Source organism: Scleropages formosus, chromosome 20 (assembly GCF_900964775.1).
Source record: "Scleropages formosus chromosome 20, fSclFor1.1, whole genome shotgun sequence".
Lineage (NCBI taxonomy): Eukaryota > Metazoa > Chordata > Actinopteri > Osteoglossiformes > Osteoglossidae > Scleropages > Scleropages formosus.
This window is the reverse complement of record NC_041825.1, coordinates 1,105,704-1,127,507: the sequence shown is the minus strand read 5'-3', so window position 1 is coordinate 1,127,507 and position 21,804 is coordinate 1,105,704. Positions and strand designations below refer to the sequence as shown.

Here is a 21,804-nt window from a genome sequence, read left to right as displayed (position 1 = left end):
AGGGATGGTTATTATTCTTGTATGTAATATTAAAGTAAACTCACACACACACACACACACACATTTTCAAAATAAACTCATAAAATATAAATCTTTAAATAAACTTGTAAAACGAAAATGACTATGATTTACACCCCTTACTCTACATACCTACCTAGTCTAACCAGTGACACTTGGGCTTCACTTATTTTCACACCTTTACACTACTTGTGTGTTTCTACTACACACATGATTTTCTCTGAACAACATATGAAACTGGTTGTTACCTATTATGTCAGGAGCTCCTATTAATTATTATTATTATTATTATTATAACACACTTATTATGTCACATGAGAACGACTGCTTCTCATGAAATAAATAAAATTTCATTAAATTAATTAAATTATTTCGTGGGAAAACTAGAGGACACCAGAGATTCACACATTCTGAGGCAGCAATGTAGGTCCATCCCATTAAGGCTTCCCTATTTCCAGCTAACAAAGTGAAAAAAATGTTTTTGATATTTTTGCAGTCCTTTAAAACCATCATTCGCACTGTAACATTTCTAACTCCTGTTATTCATTATTATATATATACTGTGGTTACATACAGTATATTTATTTACAAATCATGGTTCAACAATATAGCTGTGGATGTATGAATTACACTGTAGGAAAATTTACTCTGCTTTCCTGCACTTGTAGGGCCACCTGCTGAAAAATAGCTGTCGTTGCAGAGGTCTGTTTTAGGCCCATCATTCTGTAGCCTTATCTGCTTTTTTATTTGCATTGAGACTCTCTAAACTCTTTCAGCATATTGTTGATCCTTTGTAAATGTGAATATTGTAAAATATACAGACTCCATAAGGCCAATACTCTGTTATCATGTTTGAATCCACTATCTGCATTTTTCAAAGGATTTTTTCTGCCCACTATCCCTTTACATGGAAAAAAAGAGTAGCATATTAAATTTATTTTTACATCATATGATTGCGATGTTTATGCATCTTTGTAAACTGAATCAAAGCCTGCCATATTAATAACAATATTAAATCAGTTTCGGGTTCACGCCTTTACTTCAGCTTTTAACATGGAGTTTTTTTCCAATTGTAGGCGTTGAAGGGCTTGGCAATTTCTCATAAATGGAGTATTCTAAGTAAAAACCTTACAAAACTAGTTGCGTACCTCTTATTTGTTTTTGTCTTCTCAAAACAGTGCGTTTAAAAGGCTGTTCACACTTTTTCAGTTCTTGGAGGGAATTCATGTGGTTTGGGGAAATTGCACAGCTGCACACAGTTACTGTGATGCTTATCAGTGTCATTTCAATGAACCATGGTGAAATGTGGTATTTATTAGTGTACCCAAGCTTTTGCCAAGGGAGAGCAGAACAGAACAGTTTGTCAGGGGTAAAAATACAGTGTAACACACAGGGCAGTGCAAACCACATGGACTCCAGGTTAAAATCAGTTAAAAATGAATTAAAGTGCACTAGAAACCTGGTCACTGTGAAGAGTGTGTGAGCATCATGGGTAAGCAGGCAGGTCGGTGAGCTGGGAAGAGCAGGCAGGACTAAATACCGTCTCGTGCAACTAAATGCCAAACGGCTGTACCTTTCAGGAGCATTGGCCGGACGGAGTGATGACTGTTTGTGCTCTGGGAAAAGTGCAGGAGACACCAAGGTTGGGCTCAGATCGCTGTTTCACAGGAGCTTCTAAGAGCCTCGAGACCCCTGGGGGCTCCTAGTGAAGTGGTGCCCAGGGGGCCCTGTGTAGAGCTCGCAAGGTCAGCCCTGCTGGGTAGGAAGGGAGTGAATAACCTCTTTGTCAGCAGTGGCTTACACATTGAAATAAACAACACTATTTAAGGATCCACCGGGCTGCCCTCACTCGGGGGGGGGGGGGGGGGGCAGGGCTGTGTGTGGCCCTTCCATACACTCCCAGTCACTCTTTATATATACAAGCTTTATTGTCACATCATCATCAACATAACATGTAGAGAAGAGTGAAAAATCTTGAGTGCAGCTCCAGAAGTGCAGTATTAAGAGTATGTCATAAGAAGAATAAATAAATAAAATAAAAAAATAAATAAAAAATAAATAAATAATTAAAAAAAATAGAGAAAAAAAAAACAAACTATCTATATGTATGTACAGAGAATATAGGGAAATAAAACAGCGGATTTGAATTTTAGTCTTAGCCCTGCGTATTTAACAGTCTAATGGCCTGAGGAAAGAAACTGTCCCTCAGCCGACTTGTGCGGGCCCAGATGCTCCGGTGCCATCTACCTGAGGGGAGTAGGTGGAACAGTCCGTGACTAGGGTGGCTGGGATCGTTAATGATCCTTTGTGCCTTCCTCACACACCGCCTGTTGTAGATATCCTGGAGGGAGGGAAGCTCAACCCCCACAATGTGTCTGGCTGTCTTCACCACCCTCTGGAGAGACCTGCGGTTGAGGCCAGTGCTGTTACCGTACCAGGAGGTGATACAGCCAGTAATGATGCTCTCCACTGCACAGGTGTAGAAGGTTTTGAGGATGTTCTGGTTCATCCTCAACTTCCTCAGCCGTCTAAGGAAGAAGAGGCGCTGATGGGCCTTCATCACCACTGCATTAGTGTGAGTGGTCCATGTGAGATCCTCGGTGATATGGACACCGAGAAACTTAAAGCCGGTGACCCGCTGATGGTGATGGGGGTGTGTTCCCTCTCTTGCCTCCTGAAGTCCACGATGATCTCCTTGGTCTTGGTGGTGTTGAGTAAGAGGTGGTTCTCCTGACACCAATGTGTCAGAGTATGCACCTCCTCCCTGTAGGCCGCCTCATCGCTGTCAGTGATCGGGCCTGCAACCGTCGTGTCATCGGCAAACTTCACGATGGCATTGCTGCTGTGCGTAGCTACACAGTCATGCGTGTAGAGGGAGTACAGGAGAGGGCTCAGAACGCAGCCCTGTGGGGCACCGGTGTTGAGGGTCAACGGAGAGGAGATGTTGCGGCCTATTCTGACCACCTGACGCCTGCCAGTTAAAAAGTCCAGTATCCAGCTGCACAGGGAGTTGTTCAGACCCAAAGCCCGGAGCTTCACACTGAGCTTGGAGGGAACAATGGTGTTAAAGGCTGAACTGTAATCTATGAACAGCATTCTATGTTCTTTTTCTCCAAGTGGGAAAGAACAGTGTGGAGAGTGAAGGCAATGGCATCGTCAGTGGAACGGTTGTTCCTGTAGGCAAACTGGAGAGGGTCTAATGAGGCAGGCAGCACAGAGCAGATATAGTCTCTGATCAATCTCTCCAGGCACTTACTGACTATGGAGGTCAGAGCAACAGGGCGCCAGTCACTTAAACATGTAATTTTTGATTGTTTTGGGACTGGCACAATGGTAGAAGTTTTAAAACACAGTGGGACGACTGAGTGGGAGAGGGAGAGGTTAAAAATGTCCGTAAACACACCCGCTAACTGGACCGCAGATGCTCTGAGGACTCGGCCCGGAATGCCGTCTGGACCCGCAGCTTTACGAGTCTTCACCCGACGAAAAGATCGGGCTACATCCGCTACAGAGACAGAAAGTGGACTAACCTCTGCAGCCGCGGGGGCTCTCTCTGTGCTGGTGGAGTTGCCCGCCTCAAAACGAGCATAGAAAGTGTTCAGCTCGTCAGGCAGAGAGGCAGCGGTGTCCGGAGGGTGGTTGTTTTCCTTTTTAAAATCCGTAATGTTGTTGAGCCCCTGCCACAGACTTCTGGCGTTGTTGGAGTTGAAATATCCCTCTTTACTGCTCCATTATAGATGAGAGGAAGGAGAGAAGAGGCATGTCCATGTGCATTCGTGACAATCCCATTAGTCCACAAAGCTATTTCACAGGGACTAGTTCAAATATCGCCACGGGGATCAGACGCTCCATGGGCCTTTCAGAAATCTCAATTAGACTCAGGTTCAAATTATCAGGAGGAAATATAACTGATGTGAGCGCAAACTTCAGACTAATGTTCATCCAGAGAATGTAAACTCGTCAGAACTGTCCACTGATAGAATATTTCTGGCATCAGAAAGGATCTACAGGTAAAGCAGGAGCTACTCTGTCTGGCAGTTTGCTTGTCAACAAAGTACTGTTGACACCGTTTCCTGGAGGCTTCGTTCATCCAGTGTATTCCAGTGCAGTGGAGCTGGCTGACATTCCCCATGGTATTACCATCAGGAATATTGCCATATTACCATAGAAAATCCATCAGAAATCCAGAGTGAGAGATATACAGCCAGGTGGCAGCAGCAAGAGATAAACAGCTCTACAGCAGCCAAGTATCCCCGCAGCATCACACTGCCACCACCATGTCTGACTTTGGAGAATGCTCTTATTGCGGAATGCAAAGTTTGCTTTACACCACACATAACAGGACCCGTGTCATCCAGAACATTCCACTTTTGGCTCGTCTTTACTGGCAGAAAAGTGTCGTGTTACAGGTCGTTGCTTGTGGGCATATGTGGAACGATTCCTCCGTAGCGGGTGTGTGTTGTGGGGGTCAGGGCCCCAAACAGGCTTTTCAGCTACTGATTTAGCAAGAGAGGGAAAAAAAACTTGAAAATAATACTTCATTTAATAAATGCCACAAGGAACATCTCATCTATTTACATCTGCAGCTTGCTGGCAAATGAAACCTCTGTAGAACCTAAAGATTGAAAGAAACTAGAAAGGTGTGCCTTATTAAATAATGTAAAACAGTGTACCATCATCATAATTTCATATGCAGTACCTCCATAAAGTGATGCTCATCTGGAACAGCTTAATATGCGTGCTTGGTTTATTGCATGATTTATTGAACTTCACATGGAAAATATTTCTTTTACTGGATGGTGTTCTGAAGGAACTGAGGTCTGTAGCGTGTGTGCAGAAATTTTGATCAGCCTCACAGAAAGTCATAATTGGTTTCATACGTCAGTGAACCAGATTAAAACATTCAATTTCTTGAGTTATTTTGCAAGCTGAGTGTCAGACTGTCGTTAGCTTTGGCGTGTTTGGTATCGTCGGTTTAACAAAGGTTTGAATAAAGCTGGACGAGAACCATTGATCAGACTGCTTTTACAGTTTTGTTTTGATCCTTTTGCTCACACAGTTTATTTCGTTATGAGAGAACTTCTACCCTGGATCAACCCGCCGCAGGTCCGTTTTCACAAAATTGGGTGTTAGAAATATTACATGCATTTTGACACATTTCAACATGTCATATGTGAACATCTTAAGTGTCCCATTCATCACTATGAGATGTAGTTACAACATGAGCTTTCAGACTTTTTGATTATTTTTAAAATTTTGGGCAGTTGTGGTTTTAGGTAATGCAACATGATAGATGTATTTCCACGTACAGTATTCACTGCATGTTCACTCACTCACCTGCACACTTTGGTCACTGCTTGTCCAAGTTTGGGTCATGGTGCTGCGGGGCCTATCCTGGAAGTACAGGGTGCTAGGCAACTCGGGCTACCGTACATGGGACAGCGGTCCAATACAGAACATGCTGCATATTGATAAATTCATATTTGTTCTTTGCTACGCGGAGCATCAGAGGCCGATTTGACTAAAGCAGTAAAATTTCATTGTTGTAAATGATCTCGCTCTAGGTCTAATTCCGTTCTGCTTTTTTAACAAACCGGCAGCTAGGATCCTGAACTAGGAGCCAAAGACTGAACTTTATTGTGTTCTAAGTTACTCAACAGTTGGACGTCTGTGCAGAACCGAGCCGCATGTTCGTTTGATTCACGGCTCCTGAGCACGTTGCCAGGCCGCCGTTCACCTGAGAGCTCGTGCCAGTTACCACGGAGCTATTTCAAGGTTTTTCATTTCAACTCGGCACACTTAAAAGATGCAGTAAGAACTTTATTAACATTGACTTTGGCCACTTTTATTCCATTTACTCCAAGGAATTCCAGCCTGTCCCCTAAACACCGTAGAGAATCACTGCATGAAAAACATTACATTGCATGAATAACAAGACAGTAAGAATTCACATATTTAACAGAAGGTTTTCAGCAAAGGTACTAATTTACTCATTTATACAGGAGGGTAATTTTTACTGCAACATCTCAGGGTAGCACAACGGGGGGAGGGGGGTTTCCTGTGCGCATGCGCGCTCCGACGCGGTGAAGCTTGGCGTCCCGCGCGGGTCACTGCAGGCCATCGGCACCGCGGCGCTCGTCTGTCTCCTCTCAGGACCCGTCCGCAGTACCCAGAATCCCCCGCGCCGAGACAAGATGGAGGAGACTAGCGGCCGCAGGAGAACAATGTTTGGGCTCTAAAGACGGAGAGGAGCGCCGCAGGGGGATAGAGCGAACAGCGAAGGACGGCACTCGGCGGCCATGTACCGGTAAGCGTCGCGAGGGCTCAAAGCTGGGGCGCGCGGGGGCCCGGGACAGCGCCGGGCCAACAGGGAGGCGAGGGGCAGACGCGACAAAGCGACACACACGTAGCGTAGGTCGGATAGGATAGTATAGATAGGCGGCGCGCTCGACGGCGGCGGCGGCGGGGATGCGCAGGGGAGCGAGCATCATTGTCAGTTGTCTCGCCGCAGGAACCGCTCGAGCGCACGCAGAGTTCCCCACCCGGTGTGAGCCCGGGCCAACCGTACGTAACTGCGGCTGCGCGCCAACCGCGGCCACCTCGCTCGCGAGCCGCCCCGCGTTCCAGAGCGGCCGCGAGCCTGGCGAGCCCGGAGTCGTCGAGCGCGCTCGCGGCACGGCGGACCCGACGGCCGACGCCGGAGCTCCATGTTGGAAGGACGGAGCGGCGAGGAGCGCGTGCAGCCCTGCGTTTTACCGCACCTTTGCCGCGCTCGCTGGGTAACTGCTGCCCCCCCCCCCTTCACCCTCACTCCTCCCGCGCGCGCGCGCGCGCCTCACTGCCCCTGCTTTTCCGACGCTCTTAGCGCGTGAACGCGGACAGCTGGGGCTCGTCGCGCATGCCATGTTACATGGCGATGGTGCGGCTCGTCGGGCCGCTCGTCGCCCGCCCGTCCGTCCGTCCGTCCGTCCGTCCGCCCGTCCGTCTGCCCGCCTTCCTTCTTTGTTCACATCTAATCTGCGTGGCTTGAGCCGTTTGTTGGACAGACGGACGGACGGACGCGAGGCCGGAGAGCGGAGAGCTGCAGCCCGAGATGTTCGCGTCCGGCGTCGGAAGGAGAGCGCGTTTTTTTTTGTGGCGAACAAAGGCCCAGTGGCGCAGATGGCAGCTCCGCGCTCCCGGTGCGGCGCGTTCACGAACAGAGAGGCTGAAAGATGCTCCTCCCGCCCGGTGCCGTTCTGGTCTCGTTTCTCCCAAAGCTGCGCGCTAAATGGTCACCGGGAAGGAGAAAAGAAGCGCCGCTTCGGCTCCGCAAGGGACTCTTGTTGAGTCTTGTGCACCTGGGGCCGCAGAGCAGAGTCTCATTGTGGCGCTATTTATATTTACAGCTACAGTTCTGTGGAGAGAAAAATGAAAGAGAGAGAGAAAAAAACGATTTACGCTCTTCCTGATTTCCTCTTTTACTGCACATGATGATTTCTCTCACTGCTTCTTCTCAAGTCCTCAGACAAAACCTAACATTCAAGGGCACTTGAGTGAACACATAATACATCTTACATATTGTAGCCCCCCCCCGCGGGGTGTTACAATATGTTTTACTTATTAATTTACTTAAATAACAAAACTGACCAACACCAGCTGGCACTGTGGAAAAAGTAGTTGCCTCCCTACACTAGTTGCGGCACCTTTAGCTGTAATAACTGCAACCAAATGATTCCTATGTTTAAGAATTAGTTGAGAATCAATCACCGTGAAAGAATTTTAGCCCACTCTTCTTCGCAGAACTACTTTAATTCAAATACTGGTCGTTTTTTGAGCATAAACTGCTTGTTTCAGGTCCTGCCACAGCATCTTAATTAGATTATTTCTGGGCTTTGATTGGGCTACTGCAGAACTTTAATGTAGCTCCGTCTCACCCATTACGGTGTTGACTTGCTTTTTTGTTTTAGACCGTTGTTTTGCTGCACGACCCAACTACGCTTCAGCTCACGACAGGATGACCCGAGATTCTCCTTAAGAGTTTTCTCATTCAGAGTGGACTTTTCTTCAATTATGGCAAGTTATTCAGGTCCTGTGGCAGTCAGGCTTCCCCATGTCATGACACTGCCACCACCATGTTTGACTTTGTGGGATGCTCTTACTGCAAAATGTTAAGTTTGCTTTACGCCACACATAATAGGACTCTTGTCATCCGCAAAGTTCCACTTTTGACTCATCTGCCTGTTGAACATACTCCCAAAAGGCTTGCTGATCATCCAGGTACTTTTTAGTAAATGAAACAAGTATTCATATTCTTGGTTACCAGTGGTTTCTGCCTTTGCTATTCTCCCATGAAGCCCATTTTTCCCAGTGTTTTTCTGCTCTTTGTGAACACTGACCTTAACTGATCCAAGAGAGCCTGCAGTTCCTTAGATGATTTTTGGGATTCTTTGTGATGCAAATGATCCTGTGGTAGGCCCTTTCTGGTAGGCCATCTACTCCTTAGAAGATTCACTGCTGTTCTAAATGTTGGCCACATAGAGGCAATGGCTCTCACTGTGGTTCCGTGAAGCCCCAGAGCCTTAGCGATGGCTTTGCAACCCTTTGCACACAAATAGACATTAACTTTTTTTTTTCTGGTGTCTATGAATTTCTCTTAATCATCCCATAATTTTCCAGTTGAATGTTTTTGTTGCTAGCTTGACTGACAGGAAAAGGTGTCATTGGTTCACTCAGTTACCCTTTATCTAATATTAGATTTCGAATGTCTGAAAACATTGTTTGAAAAATATGCAACAGCAGGGGAATATGGGAGGGGGACAAATACTTTTCTAAAGCACTTGGTGGGAGGGTGGAATCCCTTCTTACCTACCTAATCTCCATCGATGTTCTGAGTGAAAACATATTGGTGAGGGTTTGTACATTTTACCTTCGACAGACTCTAACGGTGTCTTGGTTAGTTTTCAGATGCACCTTTAAAATGTCAATCATTGAAACTTGGAGAATAAAACTGCAGAGGAAAAAAAATCACACTGATCAGTTGTGGTTTCCTGACTCGCTTCGGGTTTTGTTGTAATTGTCATTCAAGTTGAGTTTATGGAGAAAACGGACAATACGCAGCATTTTGAATTATTCATTTCACTGACTTCATGGAGGTAATTTACAGTATTTGTACAGTTAGCTATTTAAAATGATCTGTTTAAAATTATTTATCTATTTGCACAACAGAGTATTCTTACTGTTGTCATTCAGGGAAAGTGCTGCGATTGATGGGACCGGCTGCGTCCAAAAGCACGATGGATAAAATGTTAGCTAAAATGGCACGAACAATGGGAAATAACTCGCACTTTTCTCAAACAATGTGCAGAAACCATGAGCTGAGACTGATGCGCGTAAAACACGGAAGAGTAAAAACACCTATTAAATGTCTTGGGCTCTGAAAGTGTTACTTTAAAGTTAAAACACATGGGGCTCTTGACTGTTTAGTTTTGTGCCATTTGTGTCTGTGTGAAAGAACAGCCCCAAGCCAGGTGTTTTCCACATGACCTGTCTTTTCAGACTCGTGCAATGAACGGCTTTCAAACTTGTATGAGAAGCAATCTAAAATTTAAAAAAAGAAAAATAGCCCATTCCTGGACCTTGTAATGGTAATAGCTGTTCTACTCCTGAGCAGAAACATTTTGTGTGAGAATTTTTAAAGGGGGTCATCATTTCGTAGGTTGCCTGCTCTCGATTTTAGAATATTGCATGACGTATATGGTTCATATCATGTAACATTTACCCCAGGGGCATCTGTTAGTGTAGTGGTTAGATCTGCTGCCTTCGGACCCCAAGGTCACAGGTTCAAATCCCTCCTCCACCCTTGAGCAACGTACTTACACTAAATTGCTCCAGTAAAACTTACCCAGCTGTATAAAGGGGAAAATAACTCTAAGCAGCTTGAGAAAAACATGCCAGCTAAATGAATAAATGTCCTGCTTTTTGAATAAATTTGTTGTATATAAGGGCTCACTTTCTACCCGTGTTGCCCATTCGCAGTCACACTTGGCAGAACTGATGTGTGATCAGTGCTCGTAAAATCTCTTATGCCAATGGGTGCAGTGTGATGGTTAAGAGCTGCACTCTGTAACTACCGTAAGTGGTTTAACTTAAGGATTTCTGGTGCCTCGGCCAGAAAAGAAAGCAGCAGACAGGTTAAGCTCTTGACTGCAGTGACCTGTGATGACCTTTTCATTAAGCTATGTGTTGGTTTACTGGAGCACTGTCTCATCGTTCCTTCTGTGTAATCGTACTTCTTAATAAACCTTTACTGTATTTGCAGGTATCCAAGCAACTGCAGTGTTTCTGTACATGTTCACTCGGTCAAACCCACAGCGCACCTGTCATTCTGCTAGCGCATGTGTTAATTTCTGAGAGTTTTTATTCTATTTAATTTTTTTGAGGTTTTCCTCCACAGAAAATTACAAAGTTAAGGTACTTGTATTTGTAAAGTTGGGTAATTATTATTGTCTCAATTTAGGGTAAGTGCCTTGCTGAAGGGTACTACAGCAGGAGGTGGGGTCTGAACCTGGGTCCATCGAGTACAGGGCAGCAGCTCCAACTGCTGTGCTTCCCCACTTCCTTTTTTTTTTTTTTTTTTATTAAGAAGAGTCAGGAAAGAAGCGTCCTCTCCTGCACCTTTGTAGCTGTATGCCATCCACAGTCCACTGACACGGTTCCTATCCTCTCTTTCAGGGTGTGATTTTGTTCACTCAAGCCAGCGTTCCTGACCCGAGATCACCATGAGTATTATCCAAGACAAGCTGAGCAGCGAGTTCCTGCGTAACGGCGGGATGGAGCCCAACTTTGCTCCTGGGATGTTGATGTTCAGCCACCTGCCACCTGTCGCCAGCTTCACGCGTTTGGCGGCGCAATCGTCGCTGCACGACCCACCCCCGGAGGTGGTCCTCAAGAAAGAGCGGGATTCTCCAGATCGCAGCGATGGCGGTGGTGGCTTCGTCCACGCCATGGGCATCAAACAGGAGAAGCTGACAGAACCAGACTACCGCATGCCTCTCTATGGCGGTGGCATGGGGAGGGGCCCTGACCTGCTGGAGATGTCCCTGGGCGGCCACCAGAACCTGCTGGTGCACGACCTCAGCCTAAGCAATGTGAGAGCTGAGGGACCCCTGGTATCGGTGTCCTTGTCACGTCAGCCTGATCGATATCCTGCACCGAACACTGTGCATAAGACTGGCTTTGTTGATCATTCAGCACCGATGTGTAGAAAGGGAGGTCCGTCTGCAAAGCAGTGAATCGTCTCAATGGAGACACGTGACTCCAAGTTATATCTTGTAACTGAATTACCTAGTTTATAAGCTAATATGGTGTTTTGACCTGTGCCTGTTTTCACTCTCAAGCTTTCGTGCATCGGTCGCGATGCTGCTGGTCTAAAGCGAAGTCCATGTTACCTGCTCCCTGTGCTGGAGCAGCATTTCCAGCCTCCATATGTGGTGGTATGTCCATCTGCTGCCTGAGTTTATCATCCTCCTTTCACCCTTACAGCTGTCGGGTAGGGTGGTGAAAGACCCCAAAGAGACTTCGTCGAGAAGAGGGCGGAAGTCAAACAGTGATGGATCAGAAGTGAAAGTGAGGAGGAAACGCGGCGACTCGTCCAAGGTGGGGAAGACGGGCTGTCTGGCTGCTGCAATTCCATAGGTTTACTCTGAAAGCTCCGCCCACAGTTGATTTACGTGGTAGATGTTGTCCAGCGTCTTGGCAGGTGCATTAGCATGGCTGTGTAATAAGGGGGGTGCGCTTAAATGGTGTGCGGCTCGGGGTGGGGATGTGGGGCTCTCATCCAGTGACTCTCTGGTGTGTCGCTCTTGCAGTCGATGATGCTGGATGGGGAGGGAGGGGCCCTGTCCCCGAACTCGAAGCCACACATCTGCGAGCACTGCAACGCGGCCTTCCGCAGCTCATACCACCTGCGCAGACATGTGCTCATCCATACAGGTGAGGAGCTCTCTGCATGGGAACGCACTAGCGATCGATTGCAATATGACAGTTAGCGTGGCCTTGCCATGACTTCTAGGATGTGGTGTGCATTTTTTTTACTGTACGTAGGGTAAAATTCATAATAAATTATATAATACATTTCATAATATTTTGAGAGTGTGCTCAGTCAGTGGATCGGCAAGAGACAGCTCTGAATCCCAGACCACGTAAATTCGACATCGCCAAGTTCAGCATTAATTATGAATGTGAACAACTTCAAGATGGGTGTAATTTGCACTTACCTTGAGTATTGAATTTTAAGACTGAACCGTTAATTTAATTGATTTAATTACACTGCACTGTTGTTTTCATTTTCTACATCTTTTTCCTTTCGCTTTTTCTGTTAAGCACCACCAGAGCACTCCCTTCCTTGCTTTTTAGCCACCGTAAATCAAAGTAACTTGAAGGGAATTACATTTTTACGGTTACAGCTGAAACGTGCTGTAAATGAAATGTTTTTGTAAACAAAGTGCAGTCGCTGCTGGGCACCCAAGCACTGACTGCGTCCCAAACAGTAAGTGATACAATACGGAGCCTTCGCTCTCCTTTACACAGTCGCACTTTTTTTGTGCTTGGTGTGTTGAAATGTCCTGATTTCAGCCTGTTTGTCACACTAATCCCTCCTGGCATTTGGTGACTTAGCAGCTTAATCCTGTGATTGTGGTGGGCGTGATTTCCGGTAATGAGTCGGCCACATAATTACCCTGGACTGTGTGATTCATGTGCAATTTGGGATGTCGTACTCTTGACTGCACAGGTGAAAGGCCTTTCAGATGCAGCCAGTGTAACATGAGCTTCATCCAGAAGTATCTTCTCCAGCGGCATGAGAAGATACACAGCGGTGAGAAATGCAAATTAACTCAGTCCTGCACAGTGCTGCGGGTCTCAAGTTAACCTTGCTACGCATTTGTCCGCTTGCTTTTCCTTTGAAGCCCTTGAAGTGTCTTCCTTTTTTTTTTTTCTGGGGGGGTCATACGTGTGTCTGGCTGCTGCAGGAGAGAAGCCCTTCAGCTGTGACCAGTGCAACATGCGATTCATCCAGAAGTACCATATGGAGAGGCACAAGAGGACCCACAGTGGAGAAAAGCCATATAAATGTGACACCTGCCAACAGGTGAGTGTGCAGAGCTCTCTCTCTGTCGCTCTAAATCATAACAGCAAGGTCCCTTCAAATCATAGCCCCATATCCTTAACCGTGCTGCGTCATGTCTGTGTAGTGCACATTGCCAAGTAACTTAAAATACCCAAGTACCCAAGCACTCATTTATTTGTGCCAACAGCTTTATTAAAGTCTTACCGCAGTAAATCAGTAAATACGTAGAAGAGGGATATTGGATTTGCTTTTAAATATTACTGAAAACATCCAAACTGTTTTGGAGTTCCTGTGGGTTGCCTGCTGGTGCTCTTGTTTCCTCTTGCTGTTTGAAGATATGTGTTTCAGGTGGATTGATGACTCCAAATTACCCTTAGTGTGTGTGTGTGTCTCCCCTGTTCTGGCATGTCCTCTCATCCAGGGTGCATCCTTCCTCACCAATATGCTTGTGGGATAGATTCCAGACCACTGCGACCATATAAAAGTGTTTTCTCTGACCCTCCTTTCCTCTCTGCAGTATTTTTCCAGGACAGACCGATTGCTAAAGCACAAAAGAACTTGTGGAGAAGCCATAAAGAAAGGGCTGGAACCTGGCATGTTGGACCTCGGGGTCGCTGAGGGCGAGGGTGGCAGCTATGCTATCACTCAGGGAAATTCAAGTGCTTCCGGACGCAAAAAGAGCAAATCCAAAGCCAGCGGCGAAGGCGGTGAGCGCAAGAAGAAGAAGGCCGCCGAGACACCGATGGCCAGTGGCCTTGCTCTGCCGAATTATGCGGTGGAAGTCCCCACGGTGTCCTCCAGCAGCACCCTGGGTGGCTCGGGTGTACATGGCCGCGCCCCCAAGCTCGTCTTCAAGAAAGTTGGTCGCAAGGCCACGGACAAAGGGTTGGTTTCCCTGGGCGAGTCCTCCGGCGGTCCTCACGAGCACAAGCTGCTCGCAGAGAAATCTGCCTCCATGGACCTGGCCGGGAGCTCGGGTATGGACCACATGGGACTGCTGCAGGGCTCTGGGCCCAAGCAAGGCCCCACCAGCAGCAACTACGATGATGCCATGCAGTTCCTGAAGAAGCGCCGCTACCTGCATGCAGCCAACAGCGGCGGGGACTACGGGGCGGGTGTGGTGCAGATGCCCCCACAGCACACGGTGATCCAGGGAGTGATGGACAGCGAGGCGCCCCTGAACCTCCTGGACTCTCCCATCGGCGGCGACGTCAAGCACGATAAGTCGGGCATCCCCGACGAGGTGCTCCAGAGTCTGCTGGATCACTACTCGCAGAAGCCCGATGGTCCCCATGATGTCCCGTTCGACCTCGCAGACCAGCACGTGGACCTGCACCCCCCGGCGGGCACTCCCGAGCTCGGCCAGGAGCAGGAATCACCGGGCTCCTCGGGTGACAAGGCCGTCACCATGCACGAGTACTCCAAGTTTCTGCTGCAAGCCCTGGAGCGCACCAGCCACAGCAGCAGCTTCCCGCTGGGTCCCACTGGGCCCTTCCCTGGTCTTGTGGCCAGCACCGGGCCCCCAGGTGGCTCGCTCTTCTCCGACAAGCAGGTCTACACTACTTCCCCCCTGGAATGCGGCTTCAACCAGTCGGTTACCTCAGCCCTCAATTCCTCCTTGCCCAAGTCCCACTTCGGGATGCTGGCAGGCTCGGGTCAGCCGGTTTTCCACCTGAGCAGCCTGGAGACAGCGCACCAACAGCTGACGCCTTCTCAGGAGCTCACCGAGCAGATCGAGAAGCAGCACTCGCCCGCCTATCAGATCGCGTCCTCGGAGCTCGCCGGGCAGAAGGAGCGGCAGACCAAGGGTGGCGCAACCGCCTCCGGCTACCAGCTGGCCTCGCAGGACCTGTCCCAGATGGACCCCTCCAAGGGCGTCAATGTGCGCTCACCATACCAGATCGAGAACTTCGCCCAGGCCTTCGGGTTCAAGTCGGGCAGCCGGGTCCCCCTGGCATTTGGCCCCGACTCCGGCGGAGAGGCTGACCACAGAATACGGACTCCTGTATCAGAATTCTCAGGGTACACTAGCTTGTTAGCTGACGTTAGTGAGCCAGTTAGTACAGGATCCAAGACTTCGACAAGCCAAAGCTACAGGTAAAGTCGGGGGGGAGGGGGGCAATCTAAGTGTTCTGATTTTACTTTTTTACAGTAAGGTTACGTTTTAATTACACTGCCATTAAATGTTTATACAGCATCCCACCTGGGAAGGCTGCAGGCCTCCTTCAAATGCAATTTTTTATTGCTTTTTTTAAAATATATTAGGTTTTTTTTTTTTTTCCTTAGTGTAGAGGTAGGTTTCATTGTTAAATGAAAATAGATGTAAAATCAATTTATGCTTAAATAGGGTAGATGAAGACTGGCTTAAATATTTTTCCATGTACCGTTTTTTTGCAATCAACATTACAATTGTAAAATATTAATAACAATAATTATTATTCATAATAATAACAATAAGATTAAAGGTTATGGCAGGGAATAGCCCAGATCTGAAATAGCAAAAAAAAAAATAAAAAAATAGATATTGTCTGTTACAAGAGATGAAAAGTATTACTCAGGAAAATGTGTAATAATGAAAACTTTTATGAGATGCAGCAGGCGCTCTTTTTGATGGTGTAAGTTTGCAACGACAAAAGTTTTTTTTCTTTATTTTGTTAGAAATGAGTGCAGCCAGTGAAGAAAATGCCACCTGTTCAGTTCCACTTCCCAGTACTGCATACAGACACGACGGTACTTTTTCTGCTCAATGTGAAACGACCACAATTGCTTTGACGGGTTCCGCAAGAGCTATAAATACATATATACGTATATCTGTATATCTCAGTTCTGAGGGACTGTAAGGCCAGGCAGAATAAACTAAAGAAATGAGAAGTGTTTTGTCAGGTGGGTGGGGGGGGATCAGACCCCTCCCCTATTTCACAACAGACCACACGCATGGAGTGAGGCTCAGGTGTGCGCCAGTGTGCCGAAGAGTCCTCTCCCCAGCAGTGCTTGAATTGTTGCTGGATGGAAACCGTGTCAGCGGTGGCAGTTCTGAATAGCAGCAGACATCAGGAGCTTGTGAGTAAACGTGCTGGTTGCCTGGTCTCCTGGGGGGAGGGATAGGCAGCGGCAGAGGCCGGCGCAGCTGTGCCGCTCACGACCCTCTCGTTCTCCGACACAGCGCCATGCACTTTTACCCGTTCTGTGACCGAGGACACGTAGATACCGAGAAAACGAGCTCGCGGAGTCTTGTTCGTGCTGTAATTCGTCTGCCGTAAGTCTTTGTGGGCACGTGTGGCTGTGAGGGTGGAACACGTGTTTTTCAGCAGCACGAAGCCTTTTATTTTTGTTTTAATTCCTGACCTGGGATGGGGGGGGGGTCTGTGTGTGTGTGTGTGTGTGTGTGTGTGTGTGTGTGTGTGTGTGTGTGCGTGTGCGCGCCCGTGCGCGCGCGTGTGTGTGCCCGTGCGCACTCCTGCGTGTAAGTGTGTGAGCGAGCACTGGCATCACTTGTACAGGAAAGGTTTGTGTACAGGACGTGGACCTTGTTCTTCTGACAGAGTATTCAAACTGTTCACACAAGCAGCACGAGTAGTTTGGGGACATTGAGATGGTTCAGTGGTACACGTCTGTTTTATTGTGAATTCCTACCTCTGAGCAAACAAATTGATACCAGATTACCCAGTGGATGCCAAAATGATCATAACATGGAGCCTATGATCATAAACAGTAGGCAGCGATGCCTCTTTCTATTTAAGTGGTTAGAATGAAATGGTGTAGAATCACTATACTTGCATTTACTCTTGTTTATCCTTTTACTTTGTATTTAAAAGCAGTGAGAAATGTAAATTGTCCAGCTGCCGTTTAGAGTAATTGAATGGGAATTGAATGCCTGGTCTTCCAGTGTTACATTCACTGTCTTTGACATGAAGCAGTGTTGTTTTTTCTTTTCGTTTTTCTTTTCTCCTGATGTATTTTGTGTGGTTCGACCGCCTCATGCCCCTCTGTCTTCTGAAACTCCTAAGACAGTTGAGAGACTGCAAAGCTGTAATATCATAGGGAACAATGACTGACCACTCAAACCATTGTTTTTTTTTTTTTTTGGAAATTTTAAATAACAAATTAAGTTAAGATTGACCTTTATATACCTCATATCACTGTTTAAAAGCCTAACCAGGGACACATGATCTTTGTAGCGAAGATACTGTAGTATGTTTTCAGCATTTTGTATTTCCACATTACACATTTTATGTAAACAGTGTTTACAGTTATGGAATGAAATGAATGGAATTGTCAAAAAAGGAGAAAAAAATTGTATGCTTTGCTTCGTAAAGCATTAACACCAAGCAGTGTTGCAATGTGTAATCGCATAGGTTTTCATTTTTTGTTACTTTCTTTAAAATGTGTTATCTAGGCAAGTTTTGTTTACAAAAATGTGCAAAAACACTAATGTGTTTTTTTTCCTTCTCAAATATGCATGATATGAGAGGTTTTGTAGGACTTGATTGTTGCCATCAAATTTTTAGCTGTTTTGTCCCCATCTTTCTTTTTTTTTTTTTTTTTTTTGCACCATTTGTTTATTTTATTCTAGATTCTTGTGAAATGATTCGCAGGGCTGTACCTGCTAAATGAATTTATAAATGATTAGAAAAAATAAACTATGAAAACCTCTCACGCCTTTCTCGTCCTCATCTCAAAGTTTAATTTGGATGTTTTCGAGGAAGCTTTGGATCTGCATGTTCCTTCCCCCAGATATGTGCACCTATTGTCTCTTTCCTGTTGTTTTTACAGTTTTACTCCAAGTTTGTGATTTCCAGCTATGCTAGGAGAATTCTGAAAATCTACTGCTTTTGGATCTCAAGAGCAGAGCAGACCTGTATTGTCTGATTTTTAAATGGAATGCTGTATTGCGGTGAACATGGTAAGTCTTTAAGTGAATCTGCATCTAGTTTTTGGCCTGAAATTAAGTTGTTAGTGGGTCTACTGTTTTGTCATAACAGAAATCTTTTTTTCTGGCAGTATTTATTCCACTTCTACAACCCACTGTTCAATATGCTTCTTACCCACATACGTGCATCATTTTTTTGCTGCACCTGTGACGTCCATAATATATCATTGGAGTTAAAATCAGTGACACGTCAGTGTCAAGGAAAAAAGTGAACTGAACTGTTACTGTTCTCGCAACTGCTGTAAAAAGCACACTGATAGTGTGTCAATACGCCCTGTTTGGAGTTATATTGTAAAGGGTTGTTACAAGGATTGATGGGCAGCCTTCTGTTTGCTCTTCTGCCCATTTGCTGTCTTTATGACTAGAATTTATCGGGTGGTGCTAGTTGGTGCCCACGGTAAGCAGCATTAGAGAGGGTAAGGGACCCAGGTTTATGGCGAACCTAAATATTTATTTAAGTATATGTGTGCATCAGGAAATGACCATGTGCTCTTTGGCGGGAACCCCAGCTTTGATACCTCTCTGCAGCACTGACCATCTGTACTGAGGAGGCCCTAGAAAACACGAAGTGGAGTACAGGTTTTATCTTCGTTGCTCTGCATGACGCCAACAGACATCCCAGTGCCTAAATGTAAGGGAGTTCAGTAAAAGATTATTTATATCTTGAAGTTTTTATAATTTAATATTTGAGTAAAAGAACTTAAGGATATTATGGTATTTTTGGTTTACCTTTATGCAAAGCTCATACGGGAGTTACAGTGGCGATATTTTTTTCTCCTCCATTTGTAGCAAAGCCCTGCAGTTTTATGGAGGGCCTACAGAGGGCGATGGTCTCCTTTTGTTAGAGCTTGATAAAATTGGGTCGTTCCGGTCATTCGTACCTTGTGCCAAATATTGGCTGAGGTAACATTCAAATAATTACTTCAGCTGACAAATAATGCTTCTGGTATAATTAAATGTACTGTTCCATGGCCCTCAGACTGGCGTTTCCCACCATTTCACAGACCAGCAGTGCTCATAAATATTCCATTCCAATATTCCAAAAATATTGCCAATTATTTGTCAAATTCATCATTATTTTGCACCTTATGTCCTGTCGGGCCTTTTCGTTTTGTTTAAAGGATTGATTTATTATGATTTACCATTATTTAGCGGAAGCCTTTGACCAAGTCCGCTGACCTCAGGTTTGTACACTATGCTTTTTACAAACATTGACTCATTTCTATGGAGGGTAAATTTTACTGTCAGTTCAGGGTAAGGGCCTTGATCATGGAGCTACAACAGGAGTAGGATTTGAACCCTGATCCTTTGATTGCTACGTAAGAACTTTGGACATTGGTACCCTATATCTGCTAATGAGTATTTGCAATATAATTTCATTACAGAGGTACTGGATATCAGGCAACTGAAAAAAATAATGGCGTCATTATTTGGTTTTAGATCACTGTCAGTCCTCTTTCGAATGCTATCATGTAAGTCATAAACAGTGTAGTAGGCTATTAGATCACACACACGCACATTTTCTGAACCGCTTGTCCCATACGGGGTCGCGGGGAGCCGGAGCCTTCCCAGCAACACAGGGCGTAAGGCCGGAGGAGGAGGGGAGGCTATTAGATCATTCTTAGAAAAAAAAAGCCTTGGGGATTTTTTTTCATCAAAAAGAACTTTACCCTTAACAGTGAGAAATGGTGAACAATGAATATTGTGAAAATTTTCAAGAGGTAGAATAATTTCTGCAAGAACTATGTATAATGAATATGCTTTGCATTTGCAGGTGATACCCTACTAGATTTGTGTGAGCACTTATGTGCAGCATTGTCCGGCTTTATGTACATCAATTACAAATGTCTTACATTGTAATTGTAATTTTGTACGTGAGGAACCAGTCTGGAACTCTGACCACAGTCCCCAGTGTTGATGTACTTGTACCTCTCTTTTTGAGCTTTTGTAAGCAATATTGGGAGAAGTTAAGCAATTTACAGCACATCATTCCTGTTGCAGATCTGTTCTCATGAGCGGCAGAAAGGTACATGTTTAAGTAAACGGTACAAAAGGTGTGGCCTCACAATGACCCCACAAGTGGCATTGGAATTCCACATTCTCTGAATAACCCTTACCTTATCCTGACATTGCCCAAGAGTGGGTGAAGCCATACAGGGAATAAGCTACTCCCTGTTCTGTGAAATTGCACAAGTCAATGTTCATGTTACCAAAAAAAGATCCATATCTATGGTGAGAGTTGACACACCATTTAAAAAAAAAAAATACTCAAGATGGTGAAAGACAGTTGAAATATAACTAAAACTTGTCCTTGATGTAATTCAGGAAATGCAAGATTTTGCTTTGAGTTTTCTGTTCTTTCCGTGTTCATGGAGAACAAAGTATCTCTTCTCAAACTACTTGTGGAATACTGTAACTTATAAAATGCCACAATTCTGTATCTAGTCATTAATTTCTCAGTGTTTGGTGTGATTGTAAACCAGCCTGAAAAGTCATTAGGCAAACTGGCATAAAATTTGTGAAGGATTGTGTATACATGCATACATGTCAAATTCACTGATTGCCCTGAATGAGTCAACTGGCCATCAAACCACTTAGAAAAAACTTGGATGGTACTCAACTGAAAGTAGCATTTCAAACAATATTTGCATGTGCACTTGCAAGGTAACATATTGACAAGATGAAGAACAATTAGTAAAGACAATGGTGTTTGATCTTCAACTCGGTTACAGCAATAGACAAACATTCTATGAGTTATTAATGCCAAAATGTGAGTAATTCCAACAGGTTCACAAACTTTTTCTTGCTGCTGTGCCAAGCATGGAATGCTAAATATTTGTTGGTTTTGCCCTTAAAATGTACATCACAGCATTCTGCCATAATTTCTAATTCTATAAAAGAGGTGGAATGAAGTGACTGTCAGTAAAATCTGCTGTTACATGAAGATGCTATTTGAGAATATGATGTATGAATATTTGAATATGACATGATCTCGAGTCTTTATTTGAAAGTAGAAACGTAGAGAAAATGGTTATTTAATATGTTGAAAACCTGGAGACCCAAGTTTCTTCTGGGTCTGTCATTCTGGTGGTCTTACTCGTTTATAGCTTGGTGCACCAAAGTTGTCAGCATTCAAAAGCTGTGTGTCACACACACATTCCACGCTGGCTGCACTGTGGAGGCACCACGAGTCCCGAGTAACGTCACTCCTTACGTAACTCCTTCCTGGAGCTGCGTACTAAAAGTCCGTCATGATACGCCCAACAGACTGCACACCAGCAGGTTAGATGTTGCCAGTTATTCATACTGTACGTTACTGATAATTTCAGGGCTGGAAGAGGAATGGAGTCCGTTACCTTCTCGAGTTCAAACTGAAATACACAATCAGACTTGTATTTTCTCCAAGGATCTTGTATTGCAGACTTTTGGTTCTAATCAAAAGTTAAGAATTTTCACCTGCTCAAGTGGGGAGTTAAAAAATATTAAGTAGCACAGAAGGAAAACATTTAAACAACTGGAAAAAATGTGACTATGATTTCATTGTAAGCCCTATTAATGAATACGAGCAGACTTGAAAACAGAGTTGAGGCGTTGTCCCAGGACCTGCCACGACACATCGTTCGAAACAAGTGTTTCATCATGTCACCCTTGTACATTGTCATTTGCTCTTGTTTGTGAAGACAACTGTGTGTGTTGTTGTGACATGCCCGAGCATTTCACTTTGCCATTCACCCAGCGACAACCAGAA

The 21,804-nt window shown here is 45.3% G+C and overlaps 1 protein-coding gene across 1 annotated transcript; it reads left to right on the top strand.

The window, feature by feature from the left end:
- Positions 1–6,030: 6,030 nt before the first annotated feature.
- On the top strand, positions 6,031–15,484 carry znf281b (zinc finger protein 281b). Its single transcript, XM_018727084.1, has 7 exons — positions 6,031–6,325; positions 10,732–11,147; positions 11,542–11,655; positions 11,868–11,991; positions 12,791–12,874; positions 13,029–13,147; positions 13,644–15,484. Exons 2-7 carry the CDS (start codon positions 10,779–10,781, stop codon positions 15,225–15,227), a joined length of 2,394 nt encoding a protein of 797 aa, XP_018582600.1. The 5' UTR covers positions 6,031–6,325; positions 10,732–10,778; the 3' UTR covers positions 15,228–15,484.
- Positions 15,485–21,804: the final 6,320 nt, after the last annotated feature.